At 57.1% G+C, this 13,503-nt stretch overlaps 1 protein-coding gene across 1 annotated transcript in view; it reads right to left on the bottom strand.

Annotated features, from left to right (window-relative positions):
• CDH23 (cadherin related 23) overlaps positions 1 to 13,503 on the bottom strand; it is a 377,990-nt gene that overhangs the window by 73,923 nt on the left and 290,564 nt on the right. The window contains exons 22-27 of the mRNA XM_055081216.1: positions 10,716 to 10,905; positions 10,278 to 10,423; positions 7,631 to 7,850; positions 5,743 to 5,895; positions 3,587 to 3,700; positions 1,649 to 1,797 (exon numbers count right to left, since the gene is read on the bottom strand). Of these exons, the coding sequence (XP_054937191.1) occupies positions 1,649 to 1,797; positions 3,587 to 3,700; positions 5,743 to 5,895; positions 7,631 to 7,850; positions 10,278 to 10,423; positions 10,716 to 10,905 (972 nt within the window). The remainder of the gene's footprint in view (positions 1 to 1,648; positions 1,798 to 3,586; positions 3,701 to 5,742; positions 5,896 to 7,630; positions 7,851 to 10,277; positions 10,424 to 10,715; positions 10,906 to 13,503) is intronic.

Below are 13,503 nucleotides of genomic sequence, written 5' to 3'. Positions count from 1 at the left end.
TGTCTCCGCCTTCCTACAAGCCTGGGAGCTCCCAGAGAGCGAGACCGTGTCCAACCCCTCACTCTGCCTCACCAGCTCTGGGCTCAGAAGTATGGGGCCTCTGTTGACTGAGTGAAGGGTGGCCCCGTCTAGTCCCGGGGGGCATCCCGTTCTTCCTTCTGATGCCTCTACGGAGAAGCTCTCTCTCCAAGCAGGCCCTCTTGGACAGGCCCAGTGTACCTTCCTTTTGGGTCAGTCTGACATCAAAGAGCGAGCCCGCCTTGGCCAGAAACTTACTTCCAGGGCCTTGGAGAAATCACCAGTGCCTGAATTTCTCCCCAAGAAATGGGGAGAATCAGGCCTGCCTTCTATTACTCACAGGCTCTAGGATTTCAGTCTGAGTAGTTTGTACAAATAGAAACCGATTCTTGGGGTTTAGAAAGTGTGGAGGCCCCCTCCTGCAGCGTTTTGTCCCCCTCCCTTCCAGATTAGTAACGTCTCCCTGCTTTGCCTCCCGCCAGCTCCCCCTGAGGCATCCCAGGCTGAATTCTGCCTGCAGCCGGTCCCCCGACCCCCGCTGGCCAGCGTGCTCTGCCTGGCACGTGGTGTCACAGGGGTGGGCAGTAAGGCTACCCCCAGCCTGAAGGACGAAAAGCTGGGGAGAAGGAGGGGCTCTCAAAGGTCTGCCATACCACCAGCTGTGTCCCCAGGTTGGAGACCTGTGTGAGCTGGGGGAGGCGGGTGTTAGGTTTTAGGCTAGGGGAGAGGCGGGGCCCCACAGCTTGGTGCGCGTGGGGTGTCTCTCAGCCCCTGGGAGCTGAGGCTCAGAGGGACAGACCCCTTTTCTGGAACCAGCCCCCAGAGTCCAGCGGCACCTCTGGAAGTCAGCACCCTGCCCCCGGCTCCCCTCCTGCCCCATGCCCGGCCCTGATGCAGGGAGGGGGGCACACTCCCAGCTTCCTGCTCTTCGGCCCCTCCCAAGCCCGGGAGCCTGGCCCAGTGGGCAGGCCCAGATTCGCTCTGTTTGGCTCAGCCTCCAAGTGGGAAACCCTGTGCTCAGCTGGTGAAGAGGGTAATTCATGGCCGGCCTCCCTCCCCACGCAGCAACTGAGGCCTCCAGGGAGGGCTGGGGAGGGCACCCAGCCTCCTTTCCAGGTCCCCTCCTTCCTCCCTCGAGGCCCAAAGCTGTCGTTCCTGCTCCCCGGGCAAAGGACCCCTTTCTTTTTGTGCTGGTTTATTTCCCAAGAGGGGAGCTTCAGCCAAAAGCCCTGTGAAAGCAGCTCTGTTCTGGGCCTCACTGGGCCCTGGCTCTCTCTCCTCAGCTCCTTTCTGGGAAAATGTGACATCTCCAGCTCCCCCTGCTCTGAAAGGCCCTTCTGGGTGCAGTGGGGGATGGGAGGGTGCAGTGGGGGAGGGAGGGAGGCGAGGAGGGCCGAGGCCCTCCTTCTGTTTTGTGGGGAGCAAGGGCCCATCTTGGGCTACCTAACCTCGGGGCCTACTCTCCCCAGGAGGGAGTGGGGAGCCTGGGCCCCCCTTTGGCCATAGCGCTGGCTACTTTGGGAGCAGCAGCTGGACCCTCTCCTGTTTCCATCCCGCTCTGCTGCGAGGCCACTGAGCGTGTGCGCTCTGAGCTGAGCGTGGCCCTGCCTGTGCCCCGGCCGCCACCTACCTGCACGATGCTGTGGCCCTCAGGGATGTCCTCGGGGACGCTGGCTTCATAGCTGCTCTGCAGAAAGATGGGCCGGTTGTCATTCACATCCAGGACGGTGACAAACACGGTAGCCGTGCCTGTGCGCCGCTTGCCCACGGGGCCATTGTCTGTGGGAGGTGAAAGAGGATGGGTGTCAGCAGCTGCCTGAGGGGCACATTCCCGGGCACCAGCCACAGGTATGCCCTGTTCCCCCACCTGCTCTGGCCTTTGCAAGGGGGGGCTCTTTAGATTAGGAACAACACTGACCGTATCTAATACGTTCCAGACGCTATTCTAACTCATTCAATCCTCACAGCAAGCCTGCCAAGCGGGCGCTCTTATCATCACCTCCATTTTACAAAGGAGGTAACTGAGGCATGAGGTGGGTTGAATGGTGGCCCCCAAAAGATACACCCATGGCAAATCCTTGGGAACCTGTACGTGTAACCTTATTGGGAAGAAGGGTCTTTGAAGATGTAATTAAGTTAAGGATCTTGAGATGAGGTATCCGGTATCCTGGATTATCTGGGTGGGCCATAAACCCCATGACAAGGGTCCTCATGAGGGAAAGGCGGGTGGGATTTGACAGAGAGAGGAGAGGGCCATGTGAAGTTGGAGGCAGAGACTGCAGTTCTGCAGCCACATGCAAGGCACACTTAGAGCCACCAGAAACCGGAAGAGGCAAGGAAGGATTCTCCCCTAGAGCCTTCGGAGGGAATGCAACTCTGTAGACAATTAATTTTGAACTTCTGGCCTCCACAGCCATGAGGGAATATATTTGTTCTTTAAGCCACCAAGGCTGTGGTAATTTGTTACAGCAGCCCTAAGAACCAGATACAGGTCCTGAGATGCCAAACCCGACAGCTGTCAGGGCCAGGAAGGTAAGATCCGCACACCTGGGCATGCCTGCCTCAAGGGGCAGCTGTCCTCTGCTCCGGTCCACACTGGACAGGCAGGAGGGGGCCCAGTGACACTAGATCTTCTGATTTCTCAAGAGAAATCAAATGTCTGAGCTTTTAAATAAAATCTCCTGATTTTTAAACATTCACAATGAATTGTCATTTCTTATGAAACATGAGTTAAGTCAAACCCACCTACAGGATGGATTGGATCTCTGCATTCAGGGATGTCGGCTCTGCTTGATTTCTAAGCCTAAAGTACCCAGGGGTTCTGCCCCTTCGGTTCCTTGCAGGACCCTCCCAGGGCTCAGCCCCAGGGGCAGCTGTTGGATCATCTTCCTTGGGAGAAGGAGCTTGTGCCCAGTGCTGCATGACCAGGCCAGGATGGTCACCCTAGGGAGGAGTGCTGCTGCAGCACTTGAACCCAGATTAAGGCTGGGACTGCAGCAAGGATTTGTGACCACGTGAGCCAGAGGATGGAGCCAACACGCAGGGGGCAGAGCCAGCCAATGCAGAGAGACTGAGGCCTGGTGGCATCACCTGAGCCCCAAAGCCAGTCATAGTTGAAGCTCCATCTCCCCGTGGACAGGTTTTGTGAGCCTACACTGTTGAAGTCAGTTTATTTTAAAATTTGCCACCAAGAGTCCTAACTAATTCAAAGGCACTTGTAGAGGTGACTTCCTCCAAGAAGCCTGCTTTGATCACCCCCCTCCCCATGTTTCCACCACCCTTAGTGCTTGCTACCCTTGGGCCATCCCTTCTTCCCTTTCTGCTTTGTTCTCCTGGTTTTGCAGTGATCAGTCTACACGCTGCTCTCCCATATGGCTCCCACATAGCCCCTGCCACACCACCTTAGCATGTAGCACCATGCGCCGAGCCTCATGGCCCACAAGTGCACAGTAGTATACTGAGGGTCTGGTTGCCCTTTCTCCACTGGCATCAGGGCAGAGCCTTTGGCTCAAGGCCTGGCTCCTGGAAGGCCACCCCATGTGAACTCCGTGGGGGGGCTGGTGCCTACCGATGGCCTCCAGGACGAGCGTGTATGAGGCTGTGGTCTCCCGGTCTAGGTTTACCACCGTTCTCACGACGGCGTCGCGGTAGCCAACGCTGAACTTCCCATCCACGTTTCCACCTGTGGGCAAGAGAGAATGAAGCTCCGGTCAGGAAACAGAGCTCCCGGCCGGGGAAAGGGCAGTGACACCCAGCTCTGCTTCTGAGCCAGGACACTCCAGGGGTGGTCCGGGGGTGAAAGGCTGTGCTTTCCACTCAGCTTTGCCAGGGAAGGGGGTCCTGAGGGACTCTGATGAGGACGTGGCCTATGTGGGCTTAGGTGAACTGTCAAATGCCTGAAAATCATAAGGGTCTAACATTCATTGAGCACCTACTGTGTACCAGGCACTTAGTGGAGCATTTCCTCTCATTTGCACTATCACTACTTTGCAGAGAAGGAAAACGGTACTTTAGTGAGATTACTGGGTACAGTCACCTATTCGGGGTGTAGGACTCCAACTCAGCAGTCTGATTCCCGACTCTGAGTCCTTCTCCACTCTGCCACCTGCCTGTCTGGTAGAAGTGTCTGAGCAGTTAACCTGGGTTGGGGCTTTTATATGTGGCCGAGGACTTTGGAGTCAGCTGAGCATTCTTGGGCTCTCTGAGTGGCGACTCCTGGAGGCTCCACAGGCTAAAGAGTAGGAGCAGGTGGACAGGAGACATGCCTCAGACAGTCTTCCTGAGTTCTGGGACGGGTGGGAAGGGTGAGGGCCTCCTCCCTGAGGCAGACATCAGCCAGGAAAGGACTCCATCGGAACAGTGTGGAGACCCTTCCCCTGCCAGCTGGGAGGCAGTGTGGCGTTCTGGGCAGCAGAGGGCGCCACCGCATTGGGCTTGGGCTAGTTTGGCTCAGGACACAGCACAGCGTCGGGCGGAATGTGCAGAATTAAAATCCGAGAACCCTAGGGCTGGGAGGGCTCTCAGGTCAGCAGGAACTGGCCACTTTGAGGCACTGGGAAGTCATCCTGGGGGCTGCCTCCAGGTGCTCCCTTGTCCTCACATGGTTTGCCCCCGTTCCCCGAGCCTCCAGTATCTGCTCCCCGGTGCCTGAAGCACCATCTACAAGGGACACAATCTGACTCCAAAGGGCAGGGAAGGAACTAAGACACAAGTAGTGCTGGTGGCCAAACCATGGCTGGTGCCATGTGGGGGTCTTGATAACAGCCTTTTCCAGAGCAGTCTTGAGGACCAGCCTGTGAGGAGCTGGCCTGAGGGTGTGGGGCTCCTTTAGGGAGGGGAAGGAGGGAAAGGATCTGGAAAGGAGAGGCAGAGGCCTGGGAGTTCACCTTGGCTGCAACTGTGGATGGGCCGTAGTCTGGGATTCCTTGCTCGGGGGGAGAGGCATCAGGGAGGCTGGTGTGTGCACGGGCATGTGTGTATATGAGTGTGTATGTAATGTGGCTACAGGTAGGCCATGGACAGAGGGAAGGCTGAGCCAGTAAAATGGCCGAGGGAGGGCTGAGGAACGTGAAAGAACTGCCCTGCTCCCTGCCATGCATTCCAGCACCTCTCATGTGTGTCCTGGACTGAAGAATGCCGGTAGACTGTTCTAATCCAGGAATGACTAATACATGGCATGTTTGCCACCACCTACCAAGCCTACTGTCGTGGCAGACATCACTAATCGATCATGGCTCCCCTTCTACTGTTGAGCCAGACATGGCCTCATAGTATTTCTCCACAGGTCTCTAAGTAACCACTTGACACTTTTAAGTGAAAACCATTTCACTCAGGGATGTCTAGGCCATCTTCCTCTAAACAGATGCAAATTCTCCTTATGGGTGAAAGGTCCCCAAGGAAGGAAAAGGCCACATTCCTCTAGTCACTGCTTTGTCACGCTGATATGGGGTGGAGTGGGGGGCAGGGCTCCTCCCCAGGAGTCACTGGCTCCACCACCCTCTAGAATAAACTTCAGGAAGTCCACCCCCCACCCCCATCCCCTTACAGGTTCAGGAGGCCCCCAGAGAGCCAGACCACAGGGACCCAGGTGCAAAGCCCTCAGGAGAAGTCAAGAGCAAATCCTCAGGGAGGTCCCAGCAGCAGCAAAACCCGATGGCTGACTCGGGTCCCTTCCCCTCTCCCATCTGGCTGCTCATCTGGGAGCGGGTGGAGGCAGGGCCGGACCTGTGATGAAGTAGCTGAGCTCAGCGTTGAGGCCCACGTCGTTGTCGGTGCAGTTCAGCCAGACCACCCGGAATTCCCGCGGCACGTCCTCGGACACGGAGACGTTGTACATGGCAGGGAAGAAGGTGGGTGTCTCATCATTGACATCCAGCACTGTGGGCAGAGTCGGTGGTCAGGGCTAGGCCAGGCTTTTGCTCTAAACAACCAGCTCCAAAGGCAGTGGCTCATGCCACAGACCAATAGGAAGTCGACACCTGCGGGTCATGAGCTGAGGGCCCCCATGGCCGCTGGGGCCAGGACAGAGCAGACCAGAGATCCGCACCCTCCCACAGCTCCCGTTCCCCTGGGGGCTTGCTGCTGCTCAAGCTGTCCAGACCCCACAGCCTCTTTCCAATACATGCCCAACAACGACAACGACAGTTATGATGACGACGATGACGGTGATCACCATTTCTCAGCTCCCCCCAGGTGCCAAGCCATGCTAAGTGCTTCCTCTACAGGACCACACGGGCCCCTCATATCATCCTCACAAGGCAGCCGTCATTAGACACACTATAGAGACGAGGAAGCTCAAAGCAATTGAATGACTTGTCCAAAGTCACACAGGGAGAGAGTGGTGGGGTGGGGGTCTGGGGAAGCCTGTCCCCAGTTTGTCCCAGAGAAAGTAGCTGGCTTTGAAAGCTACCCTTCCTTCCGCGCCCCACACACCCCAGCCAAAAAAGTCTAATTTCCCTTATAGATTTGTGTTTTCAGCTCTGCATGCCAGGCCCCCATTCCTTTGGCAGATGGGGCTTGGGATGACCTTCCGTGAAATGAGCCCTGCGCCACTTCGGCTCCTCTTTGTGATAACATCAGGAGAAACGATAGGCTCATTTGATGACACGGCTTCTGCTGAGCCTTGGAAAAAAAAATCTGGGGTCCTCTCTGAGAGGACTGGACACCTGCCCTGTCAATCATTGGCACAGACGTGGGTCCTCAAACTGGCACCAGGAGCCCACAAGCCTTGGACCAGCAGGAGAGAGAACACTCGGCGCTCTCTCTTCATCATCTTCGGTCGTGCTTAAGGAGGGTGAATGTTTGTGCCGAGCCAACCACCCCCCACCCCCCACCCCACAGAGGCTGGCAGGACCCAGGATGGGACCAGGCCTGTCCTAGAGAACAGGCCACATCCTGCCCATTACACTCTGAACTCACTTCCCTGGGGTTACTCCTGGCCCTCTGTCAACAGCTCATGTCCATGTCCCAGTTTTGTCTTAAGAATTAAAGATACAGCCAGAGTAGATGAGCAATAGTAACCCTCCTTGGCCCGGCCCCGCCCTGATAGAGGGTGGAGATGGTGGGAATTATCGAGAGGGCCCCAGGAAGATGAGGGATCCCAGGGAGTCTGGGAATCGCAGCTGTCCTCTTCCGGGGGGTGATGCCCTTCCACTGCGGTTCCAGGCATTCCCCACACACGGGAGGGGAGGCTTCCCTTTACATCTCCCAATAGAAAGTCTGTCCCTCCAAAGACGACGACAAAGGGTTTTGAACCTCCCCTGCCTGCTCATGACCCTGAGGGCGCCACCCCCTGAGCAAGCCCCCTCTGCCGCTGCCAGGATCAAAAAGGGGGACCTTAGCAGTGGGTCCAGGCCACTGCCCCTGGGCTCTGGGACCCTGAAGGCAGTGACCAGGTGGGAAGAAGGCCCTGCTGGCACTTCTGACTTAGTGGAGACAGAGAGGGCTCTGCTGTGTCGAATGGCTCCAGCTGAAGAGGGCGCCCATCGGCAAGGCAGCCTGTGCCGCCCGGACAGTGGACAGCAGTGGCGAGCGTGGGCTCCCAGCCGCCCGCCACTGCCCCAGGGCCCGTGTCATGTGCCCACTGCAGCAGGAGGCACCCCTGCCCCCTCACCTCGGATGGTTAGCGTGCTGGTGGAGCTCTTGGTGGGTGTGCCCGCGTCGCTGGCCACCACGCGCAGCTGGTACATGGCGATGCGCTCGCGGTCTAGCTCGGCGGTGGTGACCACCACGCCGCTGCTGCTGTTGATGAGGAAGTCCATGCGGGGCATACCCACAGGCATGCGGTAGGACACCAGCCCGTTCAGGCCCTCGTCCAGGTCGATGGCCACCACCTGAGGGAGAGGAGGGGCCGTGTGAGGGGTGGGGACACCAGCACTGACGCTCAGCCCCTGAGAAAGTACTCCCTCCTTCCCGCTGACCCACGCCTGTCTCTGGCAGACACACCTGCCCCCACCACAACCCAGAGCCTCAGGCCAGGCCACTGTCCCCAGCGTAGCCTCCCAGATGCTCTTTAAGGGGGCAGCACGTCAGAGATGAAAGGTATCCAGAGGTAACAAGTGCGGCCGGGAGTGGGGTGATGTAGGAAAGGGGCTTTTCAGAACAAGAGTCCAGGTCCACAGCCGTCCCCCCTTCAAAACCCTGCTCTCCTCGTTAGGAAGCCCTCCCAGGCTCACCCCAGCTGGCTGGGGACCCTCCAAACTCGGCCGTCTCCCTCAGCCCCGGCCCTCGTGCTGCTGGCCAGGAGCAGCTGTTAACAGCTCAGACCCCTTCAACTACATGGAGCTCAACTACACAGAACGCTTGATCAAAAGGACTCCCTTCCCTGCTTTGTTTGCATTTGTAAGACAACAAAAATAAGACGATATCAAGAACTTGTTTTTAAAAGTCACTTGAGGGTTTGATTATTATTTTAAACAGGCCATTGGAGGCCATGTCTAGGCAAACCTCCTTCCAATCCCTGCACCGTTCCCATTTGCACCTCTAGTCCTGAGGAGAGCTCCTGACTCAAGACCCTGATATGTTGAAAGTTCTACAGAAGACGACTCAAGACATTTGATAAAAAATGTACAATCATAGTTAAAATAAGAGCTTTGGATCAAGCCAAGACTCTCAGGATTGAAAGACAATGTCAAAGTCATCTGGTCTAATTTACATCCAACAAATTGGATAAGAGGGTATCCAGACTCAGCTTGAATGCTTTCCATGACAGGGGGCTCACTACTTCCAATTTGTCTGCACACAGCTCTAATCCCTGGGGAAAGTTCTTCTGCACATTCAGCAGAAATCATTATTGGCTGAGGTTGTAGAGGGCACCTGGGGAACCGCTGAGCTTCGGTCAGAGCCCCCTTTCTGTATCTGAAGACAGTTTCCCAGTTAAATGCTCCTAGCTCCTCCAATCATCTTCTCATGACTCTGAGCCAGTTCCTCTGTGAACTCAGAAGCTGTGCTGGTGGGCATTTCCTTCCTCTGCTGTCTCTGAGCCCTGGAGAACCAGGTCTCGGGGCTCATCTGCTCTCTCACCAACCTCCCTCCTATTTGGGGGACTTCTCCTCAGGGGACTGGCTGCTGTTCCCTGGATCACAGCTCCCCCTGCTGGGGGTTTGGGGAGAATGTTCTGTTGGAGAGAGTGAATGCTCCCTGGATCCTTAATCTCCTTTTACAGATGAAGAAACTGAAGCACAGTAGGCCTGCAGGGCATGGCCAAGGTTAACCACTCTGGCATCCTGGCAAATAACGCTGTCTTCTTCAAATGGGATCAGGCTAACCCTGTGCCACGGGCTCCCGCTGTCTCTAGGGTATAAACCTTCACGACAGACACATAAATCATGAGCACATCGGTTGCTGTGTATCTCCTGCAATCCAAGTGCCAGGTTGCTTACGCAGGTGTCTGACTGAATCCTCACAGCACAGCCAGCCAGGTACTCTTCTGATCCCCATTTCATGGGTGAGAAAATTGAGGCCCGAGAGGTTAAATAATGTGCTCCAAGTCACCCAGCACACAGGTGGTGGAGTCGGGACCCACACCCATCTTGGTCGTACTCCAAAGCCCATCTCAACTTTGAGGGCTTTCCAGTGTTTCTAAATAGCCCCTGTTAGGGCATCACCTCCCCTCAACCTGTACCTTCAGGGCCTCCCTGACCAGAAGGGTGATGAAGCAGGAGGCAGAGGGCCCAGGTTCAAGATCAGGCCCTACCTCTTCTTGGCTACAGGGACTTGGGCAAGTCTCTGTAAGTCTCCTGAAAAGTGGGGGAATCCACCCACTGTGCGGCGCTGCCTTGGGGTTTACAGGAGAGCACAGGAGAGAGGGGGTTGCCCATGGAGGCAGGATGCCTGGGCTACACTCGTCTGACCTTCTTTGTGTTCTAGAACCACCTATAGGCATGAAGTGCTGAGGGTCTTTGGGCCAGCCCTCCACAATCAGGCCCTGAGAAACTGACTTGGCTCCCTAGGATTCTATTCTTTGTCCCCCTCCCTCCCTCTGCCTTTAACCATCTCCTGTGGTGCTTTCCCTTCCAGACCCAGCTCAAGCCCCTCCTCCTCCAGGAAGCCTTCCACTTCCATCTCTCAGAGCACTGGCTCTCCAAGTCTGGTGCGGATTGTGTCCTGTCTGATGGTCTCGGGCTGGCCTCCCCTGCCCCGCCCCTGCCAAGTGTCCGTCACAAGGCTGGGCACACATAGCACCCACTGCTCCCTTGCTGGCTGGTTGGTGAGGGAGATGACGAGAGAGCAGGATCCTGGGCCAGGAAAGGGAAACTCACCTGGTAAACGGAGACCCCCGCAGGGGTGCCTTCAAGCACCTCGGCCACAAAAGGCAGGTTCTGAAAGGTGGGGTCATTGTCATTGAGGTCCAAGAGGTTCACAAACACCGTGGCACTGCTGGTGGCTCTCAGAGGGGGTGTGCCACCTAGAGGGACCAGGGAGAGGAGAGGGAGGAGAAAAAGGGGGGTGGAGAAAGGCGATTCAGTGGCCCTCATCCCAGGGGCCCCTTCACGAAGCAGCCTGGGCCTTGTACCCCCAGCTCCTCTGCCCTCTGCGAGGGTTGGGTCACAACTGGGAAGTGGGTGTCACTCCACTCTTAGTCATCAAGACACAGCCCTCCTGGGTAGGCCCCAGGATGCCCAGAGGACGTGCCACTGGGGGAGGTCCCCAGTTCACTGAGTGTCAGGGGCCACAGCCCAGGCGTGAGGGGCACGTACAGTCCGTGACAGAGACGATGATCCTGCGCATCAGCTCCGCCTCGTGGGGGTCGGGGTTCTCCCGGTCCAGCATGACGTGGGTGGTGCGGATCTTGCCTGTGCTGCTGTTGAGGTGGTAGAACTTGTTGGGTGGCTGGATGCTGTACACCAGAGTGCCATTCTCCCCCAGGTCTGGGTCAATGGCCACCACCTGCCCGGGAGGAACCGACCCCTCCACTGAGCCCAGGCCAGGGAGGGGGTCTCTGTGGCCCGGGCTACCTGCCCGGGTTGTCTGAGCTCACACACTGGTCCCGGGCACCCCACTGTCTGGGAGCAGGAGGTATCCTCGCTCAAACTTGGGAAGTGGGTCTCCCTCCTGGCTTCAGCAGGGGGATCTCTGGGGGGTTGGGAGGCAGGAGGTTCAGAAGATGAACCAGCACTGGAAGTCCTGGGCTTCTTGGCTTCTCCATCCACTATTTTGACTTTAGGTAAGTCCCTTTCCCTACTCAAGCCTCAGCTTCTGATCTGTAAAAGCAACACTTAGCACCCGATAGCATATAGGAGGCTCCCCGAACCTCATAGACACCAGGCCTTCTCCACCTACTGTGTCAACAGTCTTACGAGGAGGACGCCTATAATTAAGCCCATTTCACAGATGAGGCACAGTGAGTCTCCCAAAGTCTCCCAGCCAGGAAGGGGCTCTAGGTCCCTCCGGCAGGCAACACCGCCAGCGACCTTCCTTTCCAGACGTGTGGGGTAACATGTTCATGGAGCTTTTGGGGGAGGAGTCCCTGTAGCCCATGACCGTGGAATTCTTCAGGTGGGGGCTGGGAAGGGCTGGGGAGTCCAAATCCTTGGCTGATCTTTTGAAAGGATTTGAAACCACAGATTTTGGGAACTGGGCTCCTCATCATCAAACTCTCTCTTCTTTCCTTTGGAGCTTTAGATTGTGAGGCAATTTGAAAAGAACTGGGCCTCTTGTGACACCAAGGATGACAGGGCATGGGAAGGGAGCCATGGATAAGTCCCCTGGTTCGGAGGGTGGGCCAGTCATGGGGCTGGGGATGGGGGAGGCTGGAGGAGGAAGAGGTCTGAGTTTCCCTGAAGGGGAATGCCATCCCCGAGAAGGGGGAGGGTCTCAGGACAGGGGCCCCAGACACTTTGGCCCCTTTAACTTTCCAGCCCCTCCCCATGAAGGGATCAACCTCACTGCTGACCTAACCCAGAGCAACAAACCCTGCAGCCCATTCTCTCCCAGGTCCCCATTCTCTCCCAGGGTCCTACCAAGCCCCTGCTCTGTAGGAACTTCTCTACCATCCACCTCCCACAAGGGGAAAGCAGAGCTCAGAGAGGCATGGGCCAGACTCAGTGTCAGAGAGCACCAGCCTTGGAGCTGACTCAGTTCCCACCCTGGACAGCAGTGGCACCCACCCCTCAGCTCAACCCCAACACTAGCTGCAGGGGCCACTGCAGCACCAGAGGTGGACAAGATCAATGGGGGGTGGTGACCGCAGTCCCAGGGCCCGCATCAGGATGGTGTCGTTCTTAACTCCAGAACACGTGGCGATGACAGCCTGGCCTAGTCAGCTCCTTCATCTTACTTGATGTGGGGTCTTTTGTGCTCTGGCAGCAGAATCTGTCCCTCCTCTGGCTTAATCCTCAGCCCGCAGTGTCTCAGGGGCCATTAGACCAGAACAGACAGATGGGTTGGCCTGATGAGGGTGCCCATCTGCCCCTGGGCCCCAGGGAGAGAGGCCAACATTGGCACTGAACCCCGAGCCTCTCCGGGCCCCTCTTCTGCTTCAGAGAGTGGCACATGGCTCTACTCCCACCCCAGCCGCTCAGCCCATCTCCTCCCTTCCCAGCCTTGCTGTGCCAATGGGGATGGGGGGAGGCCCCAGCCTTCCAGGCCTGAGGAGCCCTCACTGTGCTGCGGGCATGGTGCTCAGTTTCCCCACCTCTATAATGGGGACCCAATCACTCCCGTATCGACAGCAGGGGACAAGGCTCTCCTGGTATCATTTCAGCCAGGCAAAGTCATCCCCCTGATGGACAGAGGAGACCAGCAAGCCTTGTGTTTCTACAACGCTTCTCTCAAGTTAGAGGAGGGAGATAGCTTTTATTCCCATTTTTCTGGATAGGGAAACTGAGGTACAGAGCAGTTAAACCACCCGTTCCAGGGCGGCAGCCTGTTGCTGAATGCGCTGAGATACCTTCCACCACCCCTGAGTGCTGGGGTGGGGGTACCTTGGGCAGCTGCTTCCAAGTGACCATGGCTGGGGGTGGGCACTGACTCTTGGCCCCTTGGCCCACTCCCTGGTCATGGGATGGGGGCACAGGAGAAGGCGGTGGGCTGGGACCCCTCCTGCAAGCCCCCTGCTGGGCGATTGTATAGAATCTCACCACTTTCCCCTCATTATTTCCCATTTCATGCGCGTCATTTTTCTCCTGGCCTGACGGGGAATAATTCTCTTCCTCTCCCCGTTCCTTTATTTTGCTGGAGGGCTTTGAAAGGCTCTAAATCAATGCCCATCAGCCAGGTCCTTGAAGGAGGCTGCAGGAGAGGGGAGGGAGAGTCGGGCCAAAATCTCACTTGCAAACAGAGAATGGCCACTCTGCAAGCTCATGCCCGTGTGGGTGGACACCCGCGGTGCACATGTGCACACAGACACCTCCCTGGCCAGCTCCCGGTGCACACGAATATGGCACGTGCTCGTCTGCTCACAGCTCTGAAAAAAAATCACTGGAATCACCCTGCACTTCAGACACCAGGGGCAGTGGCCAGGGCCCCCTCTAGAGGGGCCCTTGG

This window comes from Physeter macrocephalus, chromosome 20 (assembly GCF_002837175.3).
Source record: "Physeter macrocephalus isolate SW-GA chromosome 20, ASM283717v5, whole genome shotgun sequence".
Taxonomy (NCBI): Eukaryota; Metazoa; Chordata; class Mammalia; order Artiodactyla; family Physeteridae; genus Physeter; species Physeter macrocephalus.
This window is presented reverse-complemented; position numbering and strand designations above follow the sequence as displayed.